At 43.4% G+C, this 24,831-nt stretch overlaps 3 protein-coding genes and 1 non-coding gene across 10 annotated transcripts; 1 reads left to right on the plus strand and 3 right to left on the minus strand.

The window, feature by feature from the left end:
• On the minus strand, nucleotides 1,562–4,154 carry LOC8078104 (VAN3-binding protein). Its single transcript, XM_002457028.2, has 6 exons — nucleotides 3,653–4,154; nucleotides 3,056–3,364; nucleotides 2,489–2,966; nucleotides 2,208–2,407; nucleotides 2,068–2,125; nucleotides 1,562–1,981 (listed from the first exon to the last, which is right to left on the minus strand). Exons 2-6 carry the CDS (start codon nucleotides 3,359–3,361, stop codon nucleotides 1,755–1,757), a joined length of 1,269 nt encoding a protein of 422 aa, XP_002457073.1. The 5' UTR covers nucleotides 3,362–3,364; nucleotides 3,653–4,154; the 3' UTR covers nucleotides 1,562–1,754.
• On the minus strand, nucleotides 4,796–15,379 carry LOC110433550 (casein kinase 1-like protein 3). Of its 7 annotated transcripts, none has more exons than XR_002451027.1 (19): nucleotides 15,022–15,374; nucleotides 14,859–14,899; nucleotides 14,257–14,326; nucleotides 14,014–14,162; nucleotides 13,523–13,618; nucleotides 13,359–13,429; nucleotides 13,128–13,189; nucleotides 12,985–13,048; nucleotides 10,260–10,344; nucleotides 10,035–10,161; nucleotides 9,893–9,957; nucleotides 9,500–9,557; nucleotides 8,658–8,797; nucleotides 8,050–8,244; nucleotides 7,860–7,970; nucleotides 7,468–7,548; nucleotides 7,281–7,385; nucleotides 6,285–6,359; nucleotides 4,796–5,805 (listed from the first exon to the last, which is right to left on the minus strand). XR_002451027.1 is itself a non-coding variant. In XM_021455916.1 (15 exons), exons 1-14 carry the CDS (start codon nucleotides 15,095–15,097, stop codon nucleotides 8,053–8,055), a joined length of 1,296 nt encoding a protein of 431 aa, XP_021311591.1. In that variant the 5' UTR covers nucleotides 15,098–15,374; the 3' UTR covers nucleotides 7,636–7,970; nucleotides 8,050–8,052. The 7 variants fall into 7 exon arrangements, 4 of the variants coding, with proteins under 4 accessions (XP_021311591.1, XP_021311593.1, XP_021311594.1 ...); XR_002451025.1 differs by having other exon boundaries at nucleotides 6,285–6,383; XR_002451026.1 differs by lacking the exons at nucleotides 4,796–5,805; nucleotides 6,285–6,359 and having other exon boundaries at nucleotides 6,439–7,385; nucleotides 7,468–7,557.
• LOC8078105 lies at nucleotides 18,712–19,772 on the minus strand. Its single transcript, XM_002457029.2, has 2 exons — nucleotides 19,329–19,772; nucleotides 18,712–19,176 (listed from the first exon to the last, which is right to left on the minus strand). The coding sequence occupies exons 1-2, from the start codon at nucleotides 19,671–19,673 to the stop codon at nucleotides 18,913–18,915; spliced, it is 609 nt and encodes a 202-aa protein (XP_002457074.1). The 5' UTR covers nucleotides 19,674–19,772; the 3' UTR covers nucleotides 18,712–18,912.
• TRNAS-AGA lies at nucleotides 21,527–21,608 on the plus strand. The gene has a single exon. It is a non-coding gene; the product is annotated as a tRNA-Ser (tRNA).

The following is a 24,831-nucleotide window of genomic DNA, read 5'->3' on the forward strand; positions in this document are numbered from 1 at the left end:
CAATTGGAAGGAACGACTACTGAGAGCAATAGCCGTACTTTTATTTATTTATACTGGGACCCACATGACTAGTTGAATGCAGAAACCGACTCATCTAGAGTGTGATGTGGCTGTCCTTTATTCGAATGCATCGACTCAACCACTGCCAATGCTCTTTGCTCTAAGATGTTTTTGCTCTTATGATGTTGGTTGATTGGCAAGCCCATGCCTCCTGTCATCGACGTCAATGAGATTCCACTATCTTACCATTTTACCCTTACAAATTATAATTATGATAATTGATATACTGGCGTCCCGCTATTATATCTCCTTGAATCTAAGCATGGGGAAGTATTTTTAAATAGAGGGACACTAGTCTTGATGGGGTTAATCTTTTTTTTAGAACACGCTGTAGCGTGTATTTCATTAAGCAGAAAAGATTTTAAAACTTACAACCTGGCAACACACAAATTACCTTCCCTTACTCTACTAGAACTCCAGCCAACAATTACATGGTACAAGGATTTGCAACTAGAAGTAGGCACCAGGTAATGCTGTCAGCCACTAGAAGCTTGCAACCTGGAAAGAAGAACCTGCAAATGCTTGTTCCCTGTGGAAGCCCAGAGCGAGGCCTCCTGCTGCATGGCGACCACTAAGAAAGGCGTCGCGGTAGCCACAACACCGAATGTTCTAGCATTTCATTCTTTCCACAGCATCCATCCAATCAAGAACACAAGAGAGTCGAGTCCTTGCCGAAAGGGCTTAGGGACCATCTTTCTTGCGTACAACCACCAATGCAGCGCAAGCTCACCATGGTCAGCCAATGGCTCCTGCAAAATGAATCTTCTGGAGCCAGAGATGCCAAACCTCTCGACTATACTAACAACCAATGAGTATATGATATATCGTCTCCGGGTGCTGATCACACATGATACAATCATTTGATGCTTGCAACCCATGCCTAAACCTATGGTCAGCAGTCCAGCAACTACCATGAAGTGTTAACCAAAACAAGGTTCGAACTCTCGATGGTGCAGAAGTCCGCGGCACCCAGCACGAGTGAAGGTCCCAGGAAACATAGCGCCATAAGCCGAGGCCTCCGAATAGGAATGATCCGCCTTGAGACTCCAAGCGAATGTGTCTGGCTGTTGGGATAAATGAACATCTTCCAGCAGGTCACGGATCAAGTTGAATTCAAGTAGGACCTGTGGAGAGTCGGTGATGCCACAGTATCTTCGACCCATGTGATGGACTTAATCTCATTGTACGTTCACTTGTCTTATCAGCCGTATTTTTTCTGCTAGTCAGCAGTGTTTTTCTCTCACAATAAATTAGACAACAGTAATTTCAATCATGACTTTTTAGACCAACAACATGGCTCAGGGGAGAGACTTTCGGATGAAAGTTCTGTTTAGCTTCCCACCGATGTTAGCAATGATGGTATCGCTCCTCAATGAGGCATTGTCATGAGACAATTTTATTTTAAAAACTTTGGTCTTTCGATTGGTGGCATCTATGGATGTTGCTTTCCTCCCTAAAGGTATCACCGTGCCATGTGTTTGCTGCGATGTGCAATCGAGAATTAGGATCTTGTAACAGACGCGCTTGTTCATCATCAATTCGGGGACGGAGTCCTGAATACTTGGTCTCGACAGCCTAAACAAAAGTTCCAAACATACAAGCAGACGATGTTTGTCACGTACAAACTCGCAATAACGCTGTCGTGTCGATCCGAATTCCGAACGTACGAGCGGCAAATTTCTTAATTAATTTAGTTACAATGCGGCATTGTTGATGCTGTCGCGGCGGAGCAGCATCTCCGTGATGCCCTGCACCCACTTGCGCTGCTCGTGCCTGCTCCTGCACTCGAACTCGATCACCCTCTCCACCGTCCTGATCCCAAAGTACCCCCTCCTGCTCCTGCTGCCACCATGGCTTCCTCCTTCCTCCACCTCCCTGCCTGCCCATGCCGGTATGTCCGAGCACACGTCAAGAACCACACCTGGAATGGAATGCAATCCAACGTCGTCACTCTCCATCATCTTATCTACCAAAAAAAAAAGCAAGCTTAATTTGAATGAATCTTACACTTTTTGGTCTTGATGAAGGTGCCGGCCATATGTGCGCTCTGCATCTTGAGAACCACCTGCCAGTAAAAAAAAAAAAAAAGTTGGTACGCATGGTGATGGGTGTCTAGTGTTCATGTGTTGTACTCTACTCTACTCTACCTGGAAGGTGGAGTTTATGTACACGGAGACGAGCTTCCAGTGGAGGGCGCCCTGCCTGGTGCGCTTCAGAAGCTCGCCGCCCCGGGACACGAAGACCAGCGGCGAGATGTCCCTCTCCGGCTCCCTGCCGTCGCCAGGCAACGCCGTCGCCTGGATCTCCTTGTGGAGCCTCGCCCTCAGCATCGCGGCGCCGCGCAGAGCTGCAAGGACACCGATGGCCACGTCAAATTCAGATATGCCTCCCTTCTATTCCAATGCTTGCCTTGCCGGTACGTACGTACCCGTGGCCGCGCCGGCGGTGAGCGCCATGACGTCGCCGCTGGTCTGCGCGTTCACGGCCGAGTGGATGGCCGCCAGTATCTGGTCGTGGCTAGCGCCGATCGCCTGCGCCATCTCCACGCAGTGCGACGCCACCAGCGCCGCCGCCGACGCCACGGCCGCCGCGGTCTTGGCCCCGCCGCTTCCGCTGCCCTTGGCCGGCCGCTGCTCCGGCGCCGCCGCAGCCGACGAGGAGAACACCGCGCCGGCCACCAGCGCCGCCACCGCCGCCGCGACGCCCGCCACGGACGTCGCCGCGTACGCCTGCGCGTTGCGGGACCGGGCCTCGGCGCGCTTCTTCTCCCTCTGCTCCTTGATCCACGCGCCCACCGTCTTCCCTCGCCCCGCGGCACGGAGCAGCTTCACGTCCGCCCTGGGAGAGATGGGCGGGCTCATCCCTCCGCCGGCTTCAACACCTGCCGCCATTGCCGCGTCTGCCCTCTGCGACAGAGGATCATGCAATGCTCATGTACCAGTACCATGCAATGCAAGGTCGCCGACCATTTATTTGATCGGATATTTGCTTTTACCTGCTGGTACTGGTGCTGGTGGTGATCACTGCCAAGTGGCGGCGGCGGCGCTGGCCACTGCTCCGTCGTGGACGTGGCGACGGCGGGAGGAGAATCGGAGGCGGCCTTGCCGCAGCTGAGCACCCTGAGGGCCTTGGAGATCTCTGCTGCCGAGAGGCTCCAGGACCTTGCCAGGAACTCCATCGTCTCTGTCGGTGTCTCCGGTGGCCGGACCGTCGTCGGAGCCCACTTCTCGGCTGGGCCGCCTTCTTCCTCGATGCCCTCCAGCCTCGGGAGCTGCCCACTGTGGTCGGCGCATTGCTCCATTGCCTACCTCACAATAAAATAAAAAATCCATGGTTGGTGCTGGATTGCTGATTTAAACAACTGAAATTTGCTTCTTCTTCTTCTTTTTTGGAACCATCAACCACGAGAAAACAAACATATATAGAAGCAGAAGAATGCCAATGTTGATGATTATTAGCAAGAAGGTTACACTAGCTTTCATTGCCTGACAATGTTTGTGTCTTCAGCCTGGTTATAGCTTTCAGAACAAACAAACAAACCAGTAGGAGTATGCACTTTCAATTCAGAGGAGTGATGATAGGTAACACGTACGCACGGTTAGAAGGCTGTCAGAGAGGGATCCTGGCTGTAGGGCTGACAATCTGAGATATCTGTTTGTTGCTAGGATGGGGCTCAGTGGCATGAACTCACATCACAATCAGTCATATATGCTCTCCACTTCTGTCAGAAGGAAAGCAGCTCAACACAAGTACACAGCTCCTGCTATATGAATTGAAGTTGCTACCATCAGGTTTGTCCTATATATGGAAGAGACAAAGGTAGGGCACAAGGCAGTGTTGTTACTACTTATTATGTTCAGGGATCATGGCATCATGCGTGTAGCAAGTGCGCGCTAATTTCGATACTGTTGCTCGACAGTTGCATCCTGGCTTTCTGCAGCTAATGCCCTAGTATTTATCTGCACTGCATGTCCTGTCAATCCAAATCATGCATCAAGGAACAAAAATATTGGTCCATTTGCTCCACACAAGTCTAATCAAACGGCATTCCTTTCATTCCCAAGGTATCTTATCCCATAAAAAGAGCTCGAAATCCGCTTTTCAAAGTGAACCGGCGTTGTGGCCATCAGCATCCTTTGTTCTACTATGGAGCCCAGGGAAGTTTGGTGCGTGCATTTGATCACGAAACTGAACTTGTTTGACGTACGATTACATTACAAATTCCTGTTGGGACATCAGAGCTAATTGTTAGCTATCCAAAAATTTGTCAAAATTAGCACTAGCGCATCCAAATATAACGGCTAATATATGGGCAATTTTTTTTTCTAACCAAGACTCCAACTAGTTGTTAGCCAACTAATAACCAACTCCAGCTAATTTTTAGTCTAACTAGTAACTAGCTCTACTGATCCAAACAGTCCCTTAATCTTGTAGCAAGGCAGCCAGTTAGTAGCTATGATTATATTCTGCCAGAGATGAAGCGTATCTGACTCTGAGAGGAGTACCAAACCATTTCGGTTATGCAGGCGCCTGCAGTGTGAAAGACTGAACCCAATGTTCATCAAAAGTCAAAAGAAAAGGGAGGAAAAAAAGAGTGAAATCAAGTGCAGTACTGCCTGTGTCATCGAGCTAAGTGCATGTCTGCATGGTATCTAGGTACAATTTGTGAGAGAAGACAAGTGTTTTTTAGAGGAAGAGAGAAAAGTGTTTGGCAACAATGTGAGCAAATTGAATCGCAGGAAACCAACAGGGGAGGGGAATATGCCCTGCCATTAGCATTAGCATTAGTAGCCTGATGAGTGATGAAGCTGATGATTACAGGTGCTTCCTTTTTGCCTTTTTCATGGAATATCCTGAGGGCACTCACAATGCAAGACTCTATCACAGAGTCCAAGACACTTGATTACATATTATTTATGGTATTTTGCTGATGTGACAGCATATTCATTGAAGAAAGAGGTAGAAAAAATAAGACTCCAAGTCTTATTTAGACTCCAAGTCCACATTGTTCGAGGTAATAAATAACTTTAGACTCTATGATAGAGTCTGCATTGTGAGTGCCCTGACTGAGCTTATCTCCCCTTTGTCTGCTTTAATGGCCCAAATTATTGGGTGCTTACGGAAAGAGAATGATGATCTCAGGCAGTGGCATGGCAGGGCTTTCTTTAACTCCATTTTTTGGAAAGGAAAATTGCTTCCTTTAATTCTCATGCCGGAGAATGGAGAGAATGATGATGCGGCCTGCAATCCTTGTTTCCCGCAGCTCGTGCGAAGAATCTTTTCCTCGGGTGAAGTGAACCCATCAAGTTCTTGCTACAGTCGCCCATAGTGTGTTCATTTGAGACGCGTATCTGAATCTGAAGATCAATCCCTGTATGAAACTGATAATCTGTGCAAGATGAATCCTAGCAGTACTCCAAGAAGCCATGTGTTATGTAGCGTATTTCCATCATTGTTTCACTTGAAATGGAACAGCAAACAAACTCAGCTCTTGGCCATAACGTTTGCTGATGATACCATACAGCATGCCACAAGGTTTATTTATCTTTGATCTTTGGCACCCCTCTTTCCTGTACTTCTTAGCAACCAATATCATGATATCGAGCTTGTCCTTAAGTGCTTTCTGACATCAAGAACAAGTGGTGTAAGGCGAAAACCAGTTTCCTATTCAAAAAAATTTGGGGGAAGCCTTCATTTGACAAGCTTTGTTCTTCCGCTTTCCATCCTTCTCCCCCTCCTGCTGTCCTGCATGTCAAAAGAAATACTACTTATCAGTGTCTCATCATCGCCGTTCGTGCAAGGGAAAGGTAAAAAAGTGCTGCTTTCGCGATAGTGGAAGCAGCTATTCCTGTTCGTTCGCTCGACAAGACCCTAAATCTGGGGAGCACCAACTCCCGATGGCCAACCAAATGAGCATTACCGACGTCTCAAGTAGACTACATCCATGATTAGCACAGGAAAGCAAAGAGAACTAAAGCTGCGATTTTTAGTCCAGGAAATGACATGGATACACTGATGCAACTTATTGTAAGATGTAAGAGAAGCATAAGAGAGCGATACGTAACAGTAAAAGTGAGTGGACATCAGCATCCGTACATAGTGCTCCCTTGCCAGATTCAGATGATAATCTTTGCATAGGCACTTAGGCAGCAATAAATTTGTCGACTAACAATGTCCTTATCACTAGCTAGGCATAGAATTTGAAATTTTGGGAGATTACATACCTAGTGGCATCTCCACGAGGTTGCATCTTAATTTACATGAAAAATTCAACAACTTGTCCTTCCTTATTTGCTTCACTGAAGATCACCGTCAAGCATCAGCTTGAGACAGCAACAAGTCAGATAATGAACTAATCAGGCAGCATGTCAAGCATCAGCTTGAGACAGCAACAAGTCAGATAATGAACTAATCAGGCAGCATGCAAACGGAGGAACTGAGTTAGACTACAAATACAAAAATCACTGGATCCTGTTACACAAATAAGCAACCCACAATTTAACATTCATGAATACAGCCTTTGTTCAAATGCACAAAGTGCTGAAAACTAGGCATTTCAGAAGAATCGCGGGAGCTGCCCACAAATACACTAGAATAATACAAGTCCCACGATCGTTTTATATAAAAAAATTACTTACAATGCAAGAATTCATTTTTCAACTTTGCGTTCAAAGATCAATAGTCAATATACACAGCCAGGTAAATGACTTCATGACAACTCCCATGGCTGAACTTGGCCAGCATAACGATGAAATGGGAACCAGGAGCACCCAAAAATTCATCCTCTATCAGCAGTCAAGGTTTTTTTTCTAATCGAACACCATCAGCGGTCAAGTTTTCAGCAAGCAAACTGGCACAAATGTACAGTATATTGGACCATGAATCAAATAGAATATGAAAGGATCACTAAAGCTCTGAGATGATAAAAGAGTAGCAATATATAAGAAAGAATGGTAGAAGGTTCTGTTATGATTATAGCAGTATTTAGCCAGTCTGCCGAATGTACACAACAGTTTAGTTCATTTACAACAAGAGATGTTTAAATACAAACTAACTGGAAGTCCCTAGCATCCAAAGACCAAACATAACTGATTGCATCTGACAAAATTATATCCATCAAACTACACACTTTAACAAAACTCAACCTTTTCTAAAGCAGTCACCAGAAGGATGTCAGAAATTTACATAGCAAGAGCAAGACCGACAAAAGACTATAGTACCTTCCATGATTTCACTTACTCCTCCCTTCGTACCCTTTTTTTTCCTTTGGGGCTACTTGAACGATTCCGGTATCCAGCTGATTTTTGCGAGTTGCAAGCATCACTCTGTAAAAAATATTGAAGACATCTATAACCAACACAGCACTTCATTTGTAGAGTGGAATTTGTTCCACCAATTGTGCATTACCTGCTTAATAAGATACAGAAGTCCTCATGTAGACAAATTCAACTTAACAATGGCATACACTGTCCCTGTTCAGCTGAGCATCTGCAGTACCTAATGCTAAAACATTTTAGAGGACAAAACCTCAATAAATAATCATTGCAACATGTGTATCAAATTGACAGCAGAAAGTGCAAAGTTCAGATCATCGTTATCTGCAATATGCTCAAACCATACATATATTAACATGTAAGCATTTACAAGACATCCAGAACTACAACAAAGAAGTGTTTAAGCAGCAGTCCAACGAACTGCCCAAGCATTCATCAGTCATCACAACAGCAAGCAAAGCTTCCATATTAGCAGCTAACATCATCAAATGCATCAGTGCTTCAGGAGCCACCTCACTAACATACATGAGACATCAAGGCTACAGACTGTGCAAGGCTTGACTCTGAACCAACTCAAAGGAACAGGGGCCTCCTCTAACTCTCAAAGCATTTCCTCTTTGCTCCACCAGATATGATCTATATAGGAACATGAATTAATTAAAGATGCTGGAAATAGGAGCCAAATACTATCATCAGATTAATCTTACAGATTTACCTGTCACTTTGCTGGGGCATTGTGCTGGAATGTAGGAAGCATGTTAGATGAGCTAGTTATGTTTACAGTACCCTGATTGTGGTGAACGGCATCAAATTGTCCTTTAGATCTTGAATCGCTATAATTTTTCCACTGGGAACTAGGAAGAGCCACAGATGTTGTCAGCTGCGCTTTTCCAGCAGCCATGTCTTGTGCCTGAAATGGTGAACCGTCATATTAGATATCATACAACTGCTCAAGGACCAAAATAACAGGAAGAAACCATCATTAGCATGAAACATCAGTTTTCCAGGATGGCTCCTCAAACTCAGTTATCATAAAGCTCTGTTATTTTTGTATATATGGTAAAGGCACTAATGCAGGGGATACCAGAAACTCAAATTGCGCTCTCAGGCTGCTAACTCAACACAAAACCTGAACAGGAAACTCCAACAAGAGAAGACAATCGATCAATTTCAAACTTTTTGTTCCTATCCAATACTAGTTAATACTTAATAGGAAACCAAAAGGATACCACTGGGCCTTGAGAAAGTAAATACAATTGATGATTTGATGTTATTGGTCCTAAGAAGAAAATTAAACATGCTACACTGATCTGTAGAACTTACAAGGTTCATGGTATGCCGCACGTTGGGATTCCGATCATTGTTGATTGCCTGTTTGCCTTGCGACTGCGCAGCTTGCCCTGCTGGACGACTTGTCTCTACATGCTCCTGGGCTTCATTATGATGGAAAACACCATTTACACCTGTTGACCCACACATACATATCATGCTACAACCAACTTTAGCAAACATGAAGGACAATTTATAATTATTTGATCTAAAGCTCTACAGCCAGATTTAATAAGGGTAAATACAAGTAAATGTTGGATTCCAATGCTTAAGAAAAATGTCAATACTATAGTTGGTGGATGGAACCATGACATTTTTTTTCTGCATTAGAAGCAAAAGGTATATATGTAATGTACCTCTCGTCCAACTATATCAGCTAATAAGCTCAATCTACACTGCAACGAAAAAATTAATGAAATTACTAGAGTTCTATCAAGACATATAGTCTATCCAATCAATCATCTACCAATCCTGTAACACACTGTCAAAATAAATAAAATAACAAGAGTTAAAAGGTAACATACTAGTTCATCTAATCAATCAGAAGTCTGAATCCTATAACAGAAAGAAACAGTAAACAAACATGAAAATTTGGTGGATCTCTTCAATCGTCTCAGTCACAAGCGATACAGCAACGGTACATAACATGACCAACCCAAACATTAACCAAACAACAAACCTTGGTTCATCTCATCAATCGATTCTCAGTCCTATGGAATACAGAAACAATGAATAAAATGCAGATAATTCTGTATAAGATAGTTTGTTTATCTCACTTATCATCAACCACATCTACTCATGTGGTTTAGTATCAAAAGGTGCATAGGCTCTATTACCTGCTTGTTTCTGTACATGTGCATGAATTGGTCGAGCAATAGGTGCTCCAGGACTTTGCTGCACGTAGAAGAGAATTTGTTATGTAGCCATCAAAGTTGAACCATTGTCCAAATTAATAACTGTTATGAGCTGCCAAAGGTTCTGTGCAATGCTTCCTAAAAGAGATAACTGGACAAGTAATTATTTCAAAGACGGTTCAGGGATTCTTTCAGGATTTTGCAGAACGCCTCCAGTTCCAGAAGTTTTAAAAACTAACAGGGCACAAGAAATAACTCTAGAACCTAACAGCATAATCACATGCACAAAGTCACAACCGTATAGGTGCAATCAATACATACCATCAGCTCCACCACCACAAAGGACAAAAACACAAAGAGTGAACCCAGGCATACCTTTTGTTTTTGGCCTTGTCTGTATTTCAAAACTGTCCAGTCGAAGACATAATCAAACTCATAACCTGTTGAAAAATGACGAAGATGTTGGTATGAGAAAAAAAAACCTTAGAAACGCCATGCATAGTATTACTTAGAATACCTTGGCTGTTAAACAAGTCACGGAAAAGTCGCTTCACAAATGGATAGTCAGGTCGCTGATCAAATGACAATGATTGGCAGTAATGGAAGTAAGATGAAAACTCGACCGGACAGGATTTGCATAAGATCTGACCATAAGTTCTCTTAGTCAGCAATAAACACAGACAAACACACATACCCAGAAAAAAAGAAGATATTTTATAGTCTAATATGTTTATGAGATAACCTCGATAGGAGTTGCTAGCTTTTTCTCACATATCTTGTCATACTTCTGTGTCTTTGTTGCAGCTTTTAGTCCCTGCCAAGGGAGGCTTCACACAGCAATATATAACAGAATAGTTTGACTTAGCAACCTATCATGAAATGGTATCAAAGATGTTGAGACTTAAAGTATGAAAGCGCTGATTTTGGAGTTTGGACTTTTTTTTGTAAGGTGTGACACTAGGGTTTGAACCCTGGTGGGTAGCGTCCCACTGGACAGCCCTACAACTAGACAAGAGGCCCTTTCGCATTTTGGAGTTTGGACCTAACATAAAAGGAGGTGGACAAAGAGATCTGTTACTCACAGGAGTGTAACAGGTCAACAGTTTGGTAATATTGGAAGTAGAATTTGAGCAAAACATGTTGTGCACACATTTTGCAATCAAATATGATCCAGCAGTTGAGATTAGAGCCTGTTACTCTCATATTTAAGGGTAGTTCTTAGAAGTTGCGCCTCTGGTTTTCGGGCCCGGTTTTCCTTAAATAAACTGGGCTAACTCTTTTCTAACTTAACTAAAAGGCAGAGCTCATGCTACAGTAGCAGACCTAGAATTTTGTCAAAGGGCATGCGGGTATGGCACACAAAAAAAATACACGTAATTAGTAATATCTATTTAGTAAATAGTCATAAAATTTGCTTCAAAATTAAGTATAGACAAGCACTAAACAATATCATAAAATTCAATAATTAATCTCCATACTTGCATATTATTATAATACAAAAGGTCAAGGTCAACCATCATTGTAAAAGTTCAAAATATGCATGTGACAACATATATTTACAATATATGCATGGTCTTTTATAACGAATATGGCATGACAATAGAGCAATTCGTCACTAAATGATTCTGTTTACGATGTTACATACCTGATTTAGCTTAGTGACCAAAGCATGGCTTAAAAGAAAAATACTAACTTAATCCATATTAGCATGCATGGCCCATCTATATGGACTAGTCTAATTTACCGTGTTCCTCCATGTCATATGCAGAAACTGCCCCAGTCCTACCTTTCATATGAGAAATTAACTGCCAACCTTGTGCACTCATTTTTCTCGGGCACACAGCACCATGCACCCATACATGCAGATGGAGAAAAACACTAAATATTGTGTCACAGAGTAACGGACGGGTTATATGCGCCTGGGAGCCTAGAAGCGCATAAATGAGAGCTAAGACATGGCATGCGCAGTGCGCCAAAGGACTCTAGCCCAAGTGGTTAGGGAATTACGGCGGCACCTCTCAGGTCCTGAGTTCGACTCCCCGTGGGAGCGAATTTCAGGTTGGGGGTAAAAAAAATCCCCTCGCCCGTCCCCATAAGCCAAAGCGCAGAACGGCCTGGTCCAGTCATGGGGCAACGGATTGTGCTGCGTCAGGATGGGGGCGGGCGTTCAGGTTTTTTCTCGATCTGTGTGAGAAGATCATCCTTCTTAAAAATGCCCGGGGGCCGTCATATCCCCCGCAGGTCGAGTTTTTTTAAGACGTGGCACGCTGTATCCCAAGACTGCAGGAAAAAAACAGTTCCGCCTTGTATTCTACTTTAGACGGAGAGAGTAAAGTGTAAGTACCATTATTTAATTTGTATGTGATAAAAAAGTAGGCAAAATAAATTGTAGCTCATGGTAAGAAACGCTCCTAATTTAGGGGACAAAAAAAATAGGAGATCCTAGTTCAGGGGATAAAAAATTAGGAAAAACAAAAAATCAGCTCAAGGGCAAGAATCGAACTAGCAACTTGCAGGTTAGGACTGAAAACGAATACCACCAGACTACAAACTCTTTTGTTTTCAAACATAATTAGTGAGTGGCAAATGAATGTTGGGCTGCCCCAAATGGTATGTGTTATGAACGTGGATATTTTGGGAGATAACTAGGCCTTATGCTTTGCCAAGAGCTTGGTGATAACTAGGCCTTATGCTTTGCCAAGAGCTTGAGAGATTGAGGGAGACTAGAATTGTTTCTTCATAATTCATTGCTTGATTTCCATTGTGCCTCATGGGCTGAATATAAAAGGTACATAGGACTAACACCTCTTATGCCTAGACAATATGGTACTATTCCTATAGACAAATAACTAAGAGAGACACTAATTAACACTAATGGGCTTAAGGCCCAACTAGGACACTTGCGCCCTATGGCGCCCCTCTTTATGCCCATGACAGTATGCGTGGCATACCCTGAGGGTCTGCCCCTGTATGCCAGTTCCGTTCAAAAAAGAAAAGAAGCTGCGCCTCTAGTACTTATAGTTATTAACTGCTAGTAAGATAACCCTTCTTAAATAATCCCTCTGTTCCAAATAGTAACTCGGTTTGGCTTTTCTAGGTGCATAGTTTGCTATGCATCTTGATATACGTTGTCCACTTATAATTTGGAACAGACGGAGTAGTTGTTAATGCAACTTGCTAGTGTTGAAGTGTGTATGAGTGCATTGTCCACCTCTTCCTGAGAGCTTAAGCTTTTGGGTTGAACTGGTTGGTGCGTGCAACTTAACAACTAGTAAGTAGTAACTACTTTTATTGGAGGTGATATCCAGTTTTATGGAATTATAAGTTGCCAAAGTTGCTAGTTGTCAAAACAGGCTCATGGCGATTCACAGCAGCATTTTTCAGATATCACACCACACTGTCTAACACTCTTCACAAACAGTAACATTACTATATGTGGTACCACACAGCATAAAAGATAAACTTACCTTCCTCGGAGAAAATACAGAAACACATAGCCTAGAGATATCAAATCATCCCTGCGGCTTTGTTCTGCCAATAAATCCAATAACAATGATTAAATATCAAATTAAGGTGGTGAATTCACAGTCTCCAGAAGGTTATAACTTGCCAATTCCAAGGTGGGTGTTGCAACTTGCATAGCGCGCTGTACCAGTCAAGCTCTTATTATCTCTACAGAAAAATAGTTGGGTAAGCAAAAATCACAGATGTACAAGATTAACTAAATGCCCAAACCATTGTCTGGAAAACAGATTAAATGTAACTTGAAATTTCACATTTCTATAAAAGAAAATCAACGCTGTCTACAGAGAATAAATCACATATATATATATAATTGTACCTGTAAGGAATATGGCGATTCGTAGTGGAATCGCGGTATCTTTTTGCGAGACCAAAATCAATTATATATACCTGATAGTCACAAGAGGAATTGTTGGCAGCCAGTTCAGTACATTGGTATCCTAATAAAGTAAAAAGGAACTTGAATGCCGTCGCACACAGTACCTGATTTGCTTTCCGACCAAGACCCATCAGAAAGTTGTCAGGTTTAATGTCTCTGTGTAAGTAGCCTTTGGAATGCATAAACTCTATTCTTGTAATCTGCCACAAATGTTTATCAAAATGATGCTCTAGTAAATACAGAGATGTAATATGTGGAACAAGCAAACAAGTGAGTGATATAAATAATAAAAACTGAAACGGAATCAAGGTCTTGAAGTCTGTCTTGAAAAACTACTGCACGAACAATTTATCACATCAATACAGATATGTGATTTGTGGAACTAGTGAACAAAGTAAATAAGCAACATTTGTTGCAACGGAAGCAAGTTTTGGAAGTCTGTCGACATATTGTTTAAAACTACTGCACAAACAATGTACCCCGTATTGAATTAAATCAGATTTCAAAACATTGCTAAAATCAAGGTTTGCACATCATGCACGAGATGCTGGCATGCCGCAAGGAAATGAAAAGGCAGTGCCCAGTTTGTAGTTACCATCTGTTCAGCCAACATCAGGACAGTCTTCAGCGTGAATTTCCGTCCGCAATAACAAAACAGGTCCTCCAAACTCGGTCCCAGCAAGTCAATGACGAGAACATTCTCTTCCCCATCCACGCCGCACCACTTGACATTGGCAATGCCACCTGGACACCAAAACCTTTCCCTCGTAAGCTCACTGTATCTTATCTTTACTACATACAGGTAAACTGCTGCAAAGAGTGGCGTGACGCTGCCTACTTCCTCCTTGGAGGGTGTTGTAGATCTTTGCCTCGTAGAACAACTGGGGATGTTTCGTCTTGCTGCTCTCCTGTCAGAGAGGTTGCCAAGGTTAGTTCCTCTGGTGCGTAAATACACTAATTATATGAGCTACCACGAAAGAGGCCATAACACTTTTATATATAAAAAAAAAGTAGCCAGCAGCTGAGGCTTAACTTAACGCGCAAGTGCTAACTCGTGGCGCTCGCCCCTGCTGTTGTAATCATAGCACGGAAAGCATAATCATGGCCAATGTTGAAAAACTAGGCAAATATCATGACAACATATATATAACTAAACAAAAACACAAAGCGAGCTCAGCATTTGAAATTAAATGATAGCTTACTAAAAAATGATCATCGGTTGATGAAAACAACTAATAAGATGATGGCACATTTGAATACAGGAACTCTGTCAATCCGTACCGACGGAGTTCACCAGACCCGACCAACGCAACGCTATCCCCAGCCGATGAGTAACCCCAACACGCAGCAATGAATTAAAGCAGCCCACGGAAGAAGCACGGCAAAGGAAGAGGAGGGAGGGAGGGAGGGGAGGAAACGAGAGGAATCGAGGGCACTCACGATCTTCACGGCGACGATCTCGTAGGTGTCCACGTGCGTGGCTGAAACAGGTACAGACAAGAGCAGCGGCGGGTCAGGCACAGAAACAGATAATAAGCACAAGCAGAGCAGCAACCCAAGGAAGGAACAGGGGATCGGGGAAGAGCGGAATCGGCCCGCTCACCGAGGTAGATCTCGCCGAAGGAGCCGCAGCCGATCTTCCGGCCGAGCTTGAACTTGCCGCCGACGATGCGGTCCATGCGCCGCCGCGTTCCCGTGGGCGTGTCCGCAACCCGCACCGCGATTTCCTCCCTGCTGGGTAGGGAGATGGGGGCGGGTATTTAGAAGAGCGCCGATGAGGAGGCGTCTGGCGTCCCGCGTCCCCCGACGGCCCGACCTGACCTCCGTCTCCGTGGGTGGGTGCCGGCTTCTCGGATTGCTTAGCGCCGACGTCGAGTCGCTGCTGCGGCGGCCGCGGGTGGGGTTCAATTCGGTTTCGGTGCCACCAGCCGCGGCCGCCGGTCGGTCGGGTCGGGTGACCTTGAAGATGCCAACGGGTACCCGAAAGCCGACTACCCGGGTTTTATCCGATAAAGAGCCGGATATGGAATGAATTTTCTACCCGTGGGTATGTTATTGGGCAAAATCCTATACCCATCGAGTATGGCGGGTACGGGTGTGGGTGTTCACTACCCATACCCGCCGACCTGCGGGTAAAAAATACCCGTCAAAATAACTAGCCACCCTTGTCATTTTAGCCTATATAGCACATGAATTTGGTCTAAATCCAACTAAACTCTCCTAATATATATGTATATGAATTTGATGTTGTCATATGAATATTAGTTTGTAACTTGTTGGAGGCTTAATATGATTTTCTTTGTGTAAATATATGATATTTATATGTAATTCTCGGGTATACTAGCGGGTGCGGGTTACCCGTCGGGTAGAAATTACCCGCGGGTGCGGGTATGGAATTATTTTCCTACCCGTGTGCGGGTACGGGTAACCCGACGGGTAGAATTTAGACTTCGCGGTGCGGGTACGGGTGGCCGGCCACTACCCGTCGGGTACGTACCCGTTGCCATCTCTACCTCTGACCTCCTAGGTCTGGGTTGGGTACTTGGGTCCGGTGGGACTGGAGGAGTTGCGTCGAGTTCGAGTTTAAGACAGTCACTGTCGCAACCTGTCCCTCTGTAGCGTAACCAGTTGGCCCTCTAAGGCCTTGTTTAGATACACCCAAAAACCCAAAACTTTACAAGATTTTCTGTCACATCGAATCTTGCGACACATGTATGAAGTATTAAATATAGATAAAAAGAATAACTACTTGCACTGTTTACATGTAAATCACGAGACGAATCTTTTAAGCCTAGTTACTCTATAATTAGACAATGTTTGTCAAATAAAAACGAAAATGTTACAGTGTCAAAATTCAAAAACTTTTTACATCTAAAAAGGCCTAAGCCGGACCTCTTGGCGCGTATGAGCTTAGCTGGATCCGTTAAATTCAACCCGTTAAATTCACTGTAAGGCCTTGTTTAGTTCACCCTGAAAACCAAAAAGTTTTCAAGATTCCCCGTCACATCGAATCTTGTGGCACATGCATGAAACATTAAATATAGACGAAAACAAAAACTAATTACACAATTTAGCTGTAAATCACGAGACGAATCTTTCGATCCTAGTTAGTCCATGATTAGATAATATTTATCACAAACAGACGAAAGTGCTACAGTACCGAAAACTTTTCACTTTTCGGAACTAAACAAGGCCTAAATGTGGTTGGCTGAGAGCAAACCCAAAAACAGGATTTCTATTTTTTATTTAAGTGCAGGGTTCCTATTTTTTATTTAAGTGCTCTCCCTATTTTTATGTGTCTAAAATTTTTACTCCACTCCAAGAGTACCATCCAAATGAAGGCCCCCAAATTCAAATTGACAGACAATGACAAGTGGGACCTACTCGTCATTGGGTTAAATTTTTCTTCCTCACATCCTCCATTAAGAGGTCAGGACGCAAAAGAGATGAGAGTTCTCGGTGCATCGAGGCAGCGCCCGTGTGGCGGGGAAGGGGCCGCACCGGAGTTGCGCACCGACGAATCCGCCTAGCGATGGAGGTCGGGGGTGGAGGGAGGGAGCGCAGTAGTGGAGATCGCGCGTTAGAGGGAGGTGGGTGAGGTTGTTGTCTGTACGGTGTGGAGAAATAATGGCCACACCAAGTAGGATGGGGGGTTGGGTTGTTGGGCCAACGAGAATGGGGTCTACAGGGGAGATTCGGATGCCCACTCTAAATTGGAGGCTCTAGTAGGGGCCCTTCTAGAGTGTTGTTCTTAGCCTGAGCACCCATATTTAGTTATATAGGCTCAAGTAGGGGCCTCGTTGGAGTTGCTCTGAACTGTGACAAATAACGAAAAGCAAAATTTTATCTCCTCTTCCTCTCGTGCTCCCTCCTAGAGACGGCGCTATCGTTGTACTCATCAACGCATACGCGCTCGTTGACTATCTCCGGCTAGGATCACCATATCTGGTATTAAAGTCGTTACCCTCCTTCTTCCTCTATTTGGATCTTTAAAATCTCGATGAAAAATCACGAAACAAAATGACAACACACATCGCTCGTCTCGCTCGATTCCGGCGATGACTCTCGGTTGATCTAGTGAAACCACCACCTTCCACTGGCACACGGTCTAACCCTCACAAGTCGTATGGCGGCCACCAAAGAGAAATTGGATTAGTTCTCCACCGAGCTCAGCAAGGACATCAATGCTATTACATTGCATGTTAAGGTGTTGGAAGCAACTCCTCGTCCTGCTCTGACTCCGACCCCCAAAGCGCAAGGAAGAGGGGCGAGCCAATGGCCACGACACTGCACCACTCCCACAGTGTCTAACTCGGGGGTTTTGGTCCTCTAGCAAGCCTTGTCCAATGGTTAGTACCTCAGTTCCACTTCTCATGTAACTGATTTGGTTGATTCCTCATAATACTATCATGAGTTGGTTTTTGCCATTTAAGCCAATTATGGACAAGTGTTATATGCGACTTCCTAATTGATGGGAGTTTTTCGTTATAATGACCGAAGTTTCTGGCCTCAGTAAGAAAAATAATGGGGAGAGTTGCCATCTACTACTTGCTGAAACTGAGTCTCATTGCAGTCTCAGGAATTGTTTTTAGTTGTATATTGTTTACCTTGATCTTGACAACAATTACCATTGCAGTCTCAGGAACTTTCCTGTCCTCAAAGTTGATAGTTGATTCAGTTAAAAACTGCAGTTTCTGAATGTGTGCTTTATCTTACTGTCATCTCTGTGTGTGCCGATTTCACACGAAAAAACAAATGGCCAAATGTTTTCCAGTTTATGCATGTTTGTTTATTCAAACACATACTCAGCAAGTTAAGTTGATGTTCACGCAATCATTTTTCATAAGCCATACTTTTTGTGCCAGCCATAATAAATCGGCAGCTACGACTTTTCAGACAAGCAAACGGACTATTCAAATTAATAGTTATCGTCATTCGTTTTGGCAATACACGAAACATTAAAGTGCTTGTAGATAACTCCTTGTCTTGCTAGTATATATCAATTTTCACTACCTTCGAGATGGCCTCCCGTGTCTGAGTTGTCCGTGCGCTGCGTGGGGACGTGGCCACGGCGGGTGGCCGGGCTCTTGTATTACGCGGGCGCGGCAGAGCCAGGACGAGAGGGCGCGCGGCAGGCATCTTGCTTTTTCGGACGGGAGCTGCGCCTGCGCCCGGACCATTGTCTAGGACCGGATCGTCCGGGCGCCTAGTTATTTAGCTCAGGATCAAACATCTGATCTACATGCGTAATAATCTTCTACTAGTAGTAGGCTAATTGCTGGTGGATCCTTCATTTCCCGAATTCCCGGCCGATTTTTTTTCTCAGAGTTATATGGAGCCGCCGATGCATGGCAGGCACTTTTCGCCCATGCATGCATCATGCGTCTGGCGATCGATCAAACTACCAGGCGATCGATTACATGACCAACCCAGAACAAAATTAATCAAACTAAAAGTCGCTTGCACGAAGGCTAGCATAGGTCCCCTGCTACAACTACAACCTGAGCTCCAAGTCGAGCTCCTCGGCGCTGGCCCCATCGCTCCTGCTGCTCATCATCCAGTAGTGTTGTTGTTGTGGCGGCGGCTGCCCCAGCCTGTGTCCCGACGAGTCCCTGACGTCGTGCGCGTACAGCGACGGCGTCGCCGCCGGCGGCGGGCTAGTCGGTGTAGTGCTGCTGTACGGCAGGAGGCCGTCGTAGTAGTGCACGACGCCCCGGCTGTGGTGGTCCGCCGTCGTCTCCTCGAAACAGCGGTGGTTCTGGAAAAAAGGACAAGAGAGATATGGGAACATTTAATTTGATGTCGGACACACGTTGAAATTAAAGGTATGTAAATCAAGCAATGCGGCGCGGCGGCGGCGTTCCACCGCCAGCAGCCAGCAGGGATGATCGCAAGACGAACGGAACGTACCGTGAGATGATGGTACGGATGGAACGAGGAGCCGGCGGCGGCGGCGGCTGTAGGCGGCACCAGCTGATGATGCATCATCGCCGTCGTGCTGGTGGCGGCGGCGTCGTCGTGCAGCTGCTGGGCGGCGGCGGAGCGGTAGGCGGCCAGCATCTGGTTGTGGAGGCGGATCTTCTCGAGCTGCGCGACGCCCAGCCCGCGCTGCGGCTGCTTCTGCTTGGTGGCGGTGGTCTTGCCGCCGTCCGCCGTCCTGCTGCCTCCGCGCCTCCCCCGGCCGCTGCTGCTGATCTCCATGCACATGATCTCCCTCGCTGGCGACGAATAGTCGTCGAAGCTGCTGCTGCCCATGCACTACTAACTCTCTCCTCCAATCCAAGGCGTGGCGCGCGTGGGCGATGATGATCTGGAAGCCAGACAGCGACCGGCGGGGTGGTTTTATAGAGCGACGACGACGACGAGTCAGAGACACGCATGGCTAGCTAGCTTATATATATATATATATATATATATATATATATATATATATATATATATATATATATATATATATATATATATATATATATATATATATATATATATATATATATATATATATATATATATACACACACACACACACACTCCGAGCTAGCTGTGCTGTGGTAGACTGGTATGGGATTTGGGATCCATTCGAATCCGAAGAAAGATTTGAGGGCGATCTGGCTCCCGATTTTCTATGCATACTCTTGCACTTGCATGCAAGCCACCCTCCGACCTCACTTCCGACTTCCGAGAAGGATCCGATCGATCCATCCATCGCAAGTGGACTTCCGCGGCGCGCATCTTGTGTGATCCATCGATCATGTCCTTGAGTATTAACATTAAAAAGTGTAATATAATTAATCCATCATTAGCTAGCTAGCTGGTGTGGTGTGTTTGTGATTAGCTAGCTAGAGGGCGTGGGATCGTCGATCAAGTCGACTGGCGCCTGGTTGGTACGGAGCTCGCGTGTCAGTGACCGTACGGTGGCCACGCACCGTCTCTGACAGCTATACCAACCAAGTGGGAGGACCACGCGCACCCCGTGTCGTAAACAAAGCCACACGCTTGTCGCGCGCCTCGCAATTTGTACACGCACACGCACTGTCATGCCAGCCGAGCTCGATCATATATGTATGGGACGATCCCTCCATCCCATCACGCATCCATCCATGATTATATATACTACACTATATTATTGTGCTCGTCGTCGACTTGACGTAAACAAAAGGGAGAGCAGGCTACCAAGGAGTCCTTCTCCATCGATCGTATCAAGATCCCGGCACAGGATATATATATAAGTAAATTATGCCAGCCTCAAACCTCTGAACTTGGGAGGTGATATCATCTAGGTCCTAAACTTTTATTTTTTTTTTATTTTTAAAGGCTCTACTAAACTTGTCTTGAGCTTCAATTCGTCACCACAGGTTTAAACGGGTTTCAATTCGCTCCATGCATATATATGCTAATGTAGTAATGTGACATGCTGACTCAACGCTGACGTGGATCTGACATGTTTAGTTTAGTATCTAAACTTGCACAATGGTGTCATCTAGATCTCAAACTCACAAGATTGCATGTTTAGGCCATCAAGTTAGCTAAACGGGACACACCAGATACTAAACTAGCACGATAGTAAAGTCTGTGTCCCTAACTTCCGAAACTATAAACCAAAATCTCCAAACTTGCTAAATCAGGCCACACGAAGTCTAAATTTATCATTGTTTGTAACAAACCATATGTGTGGCTGGCATGTAAACCATTAATGTGTTTGACGTCTAATAAGCCATGGCGGCAAGCTATATAGTTGAGGATTTCCAGGGCAAATGTGTAACCTATAAAGTATAAACGCTGTGTTGCCCTACCTCTAGCGGAGGCACGACCGCATCATTGTTGACACATTTATCGAGACTTGGCTGCCCAAACTTTTTTTTTTTACTCTTAAGGGTACATGCTCTCCTAACGTGCACAGCTGAACGTGAGACCAGTACGACTTTGATCTATGGTGTCGTGATGATCGATGTGAGCTCTGGTATTGCTACTGGAAATGCCATTGCGTTTGCGTGCCGACGACGTCGTACCAAACTACTATGAACTGAATTTGGTGGGTGCGTTTGAATAAAACGCCGGAGGTCACATAACTATTACTAAAGCAGTTACGAACGCTCAGACATCAAAAAGTGGTCGTGCCGGAGTGGTTATCGGGCATGACTAGAAATCATGTGGGCTTTGCCCGCGCAGGTTCGAATCCTGCCGACCACGGTTTGTTTTTGAAGTTTATTCTTTGGATCTTTTCTTTCCTTTTGTGGCATTCTAAGCTTTGGAACTTTTTTTTTTTGTTTTCTTGCTATCTGGGCGTCAAAAGACTTTTGATTCTTTTTGGCATTTTATTTAGTCTTTGGAAGTGTTCTTTAAAATTCCACCAGTGAATAGTGATATTGAATTTGATGGGAATCCAACCATGCTTCCCTTAGGTCGAGTCGAGCATGAGCTATGGTTTTAACACTCAATTGCAGAACTGCGCATGAAACTGTAAACCTGTAATAAGCCATGCACACCATTATTGACCAACAGAAAAATGTGTCATTCGAGTAGCAAGCAAAGGAGCGACAAAAAATTCCGACAAGATCTCAACAAAGGGCAAAAGTCATCTTTTCTCCGTCAAGGGGTTGTTTAGTTCTATAGAAATTTTGCAAAATCTTTAATATTTCTGTAATTTGCAAGATGAATCTTTTGAGTCTAGTTAGTTTATGATTGGACAATAACTATCAAATACAAACGAAAGTGCTACATTAACCAAAACCAAAAAAACTTACCAACTAAACAACCCCCAATTTGATGTCCATCTTATGCTTGTTCGCTTAAGCTTATCAGCTGAATCTGGTAGCTATTCAGTCGTGTTTTTCTCACATAATAAATCAGCTAACAATAATTTTTGCCATGACTTATCAGCCAAACGAATAGAGCTGCCATCATTTTAGCAAGATTTGGATTGACCTATCATTACCGATTCATGTGTGGTATGCCATCATTTTAGCGAGATTTGGCTTCTATTGATTTAACTTGACCTAAAAATAAATATTTGTTATCTACTAGTACTAGGGCTTCGTTCAAACGAGCTTAATGTGTATTTAGCGTATCTTTATGTTATTCGAGTCCTTTCTTCAAATTACACAGTATAAACACACACTGTGACGCGTACACATATCTATGAGTAGCTTCAAAAGATTGTGAAATGCAAACATCCTTATCAAATCGAGAGATTGAACACAAGAAACATAACCAATTGAGTTAGACTCATTTTATTGTGACTCAACTCCTCATCTACACTAATGTTGTAACGTATTATGAGTTGTTTTTGTCTCTCCTCACAGATAGAAAAGAAACCAACGAGCCTTTAAAAAACGGCTCCACTGTCTCTGCTACAGCCAAGTCCCCCGTGAAACAAGAGAAGCCGCCTGCTGCTGCTGGTGCTAGTTGTTTGACAGACTTGTTGTTTTCGATAGATACGGGGAGTTCAAACACTCCAGCACGCGTTGGATTTCACGCGCCTAAAATTACTAGTACTTACTACTCCGATCCTCCAATCCAATCGATGCACCTCGTGCAACCTGCCCGTGTGTCTCGGGTTCATTATTATTTGCAGAGTAGTATGATGTGATTAGCTACAGAACAAGAGATTTGCGCAGATCCTCAGATGATCTGCGAAGATTCTTTTTCTTTCTTTTTGATCCTTCTTAAATTTCAAACAGTGTGTGCTGGTTGCTGCTACAAGTTTCCTGCTGGCCTTTTGAATGTGATCATGGACTGATGATCTTTCTAGGGCTGGGAGATCGTATCCGGATATATATATTATCCGTAGCCGTTTTGTTCGTTTGAGCTTATCGGCCGAATCTGCCAGCCATTCAGCAGAGCCAACAATACTTTCTACCACTGTTCAAGAAAAATCAAGGTTCCATTTTGATCCACCCAAAGTAAACGATAAGAAAACCTAGCTAACAGCAAAAGGTGCTTCGTCTGATCTTAAGTCGATCGGCTTATTTTGTTTTTGTTTTTGGTTAGTTTTGACACTTCTTTAGCTATGTGATAGTAAGGCATTAGGTAATTTACGTCGATGATTTAAACATAACTTCAGCTAACTTTTAGCAATCGATGCATCCACTCTAAAACAAAGCAAAGAGAAGATGGATCAACCGGAGTACGTACGTTCAGAGCGAGCTAGCAGGATTTGAGAATCATCCCCGAAGTCCGAAGATATCGTCGAAGATCGCAACGTCTGGATTCCCTGATTTTCTGTCCAATATTCTTTCTTGAAATTTTCTTTTGCTTCCAAAATACGAGTACTGGTAGAATTTTTCTTGGATCCAAAAATACTGGTACTGTCCAGCCGAGAGATAACAGGTTATTAACTATAAAGTACATAGTTGCCTACTTGAATATTCCCTTCACTCTAAACTATTAACTATAAGACATTTTAGCTTTTCAAGAAATACAACTTTTGTTAGACATACGGCTTCCTAAATTCCTGGCTAATCTCTAGTCTTAACGGTGTCACACTCTGTATTGAAGATCAATCAAGCTTGCTTCTGCCCCCTTATATTTCAAAGTTGTTTCTTCTTCTCTACTTCCTTCATCCTAAAATAGATGTCATCCTCAATTCCTGATAAGTCAAACAATTTTAATGTTGACTATATATATATAAATATTAATACTTATAATACATAATTAGTGTCATCAGGAATTGATAAATATATTCATAATGAATTCATTTGAAGATATAAATGTTACATGTATTTTCTACAAACTTAGTCAAAGTTGAAAAAGTTGACATACACGCATCATGTAATGACCAATATATTTTAGGACGAAGTAGTGTCTAGTACAATTTTTGAACAAATTTCAACTCATAAACTCAAGTACAAGCAACTAAACTAATTTGGGTGATCATAAATCTAACAACCAAATACTACTGTCTACAAGTTAAACACATCTGATTCTATGGAATTGGATCTCAAATTATACCGTAGGAATAAGAAACAAACAAACTAAATATAAAAATTTCATAAATAAATAAGTATATTTTTTATAAAATAAATAAATTAAAATTTTAAAAAATAAAATACGATAACAATCACTTTATATTTAAACATAGTTTATAATAACAAATACAAAAGGATCAAGCTAAATCAACATCACACTAATTCATACTCAATATTTATATATCAATATTGAATTTAATATATATACCTAGTCATTAATCAATCTTTATAGAGATTTTTTAAATATTTTCAATGGATACAAAATTAGTAATATTAAAACAAATAATTAGTCATCACAAAATTAACCTTTAAATAGTTTCATTATGTGCATACTTTTACCCTAGATAGGGATAACAATCGGATATTCCATGAGATGAAATCAGATAGAAAATAGTAACGAAAAGTGGATTAAAATACATCTACTTGGGTATCCATATCAGTAGTGG

The sequence above is a fragment of the Sorghum bicolor genome, chromosome 3 (genome assembly GCF_000003195.3).
Source record: "Sorghum bicolor cultivar BTx623 chromosome 3, Sorghum_bicolor_NCBIv3, whole genome shotgun sequence".
NCBI lineage: Eukaryota > Viridiplantae > Streptophyta > Magnoliopsida > Poales > Poaceae > Sorghum > Sorghum bicolor.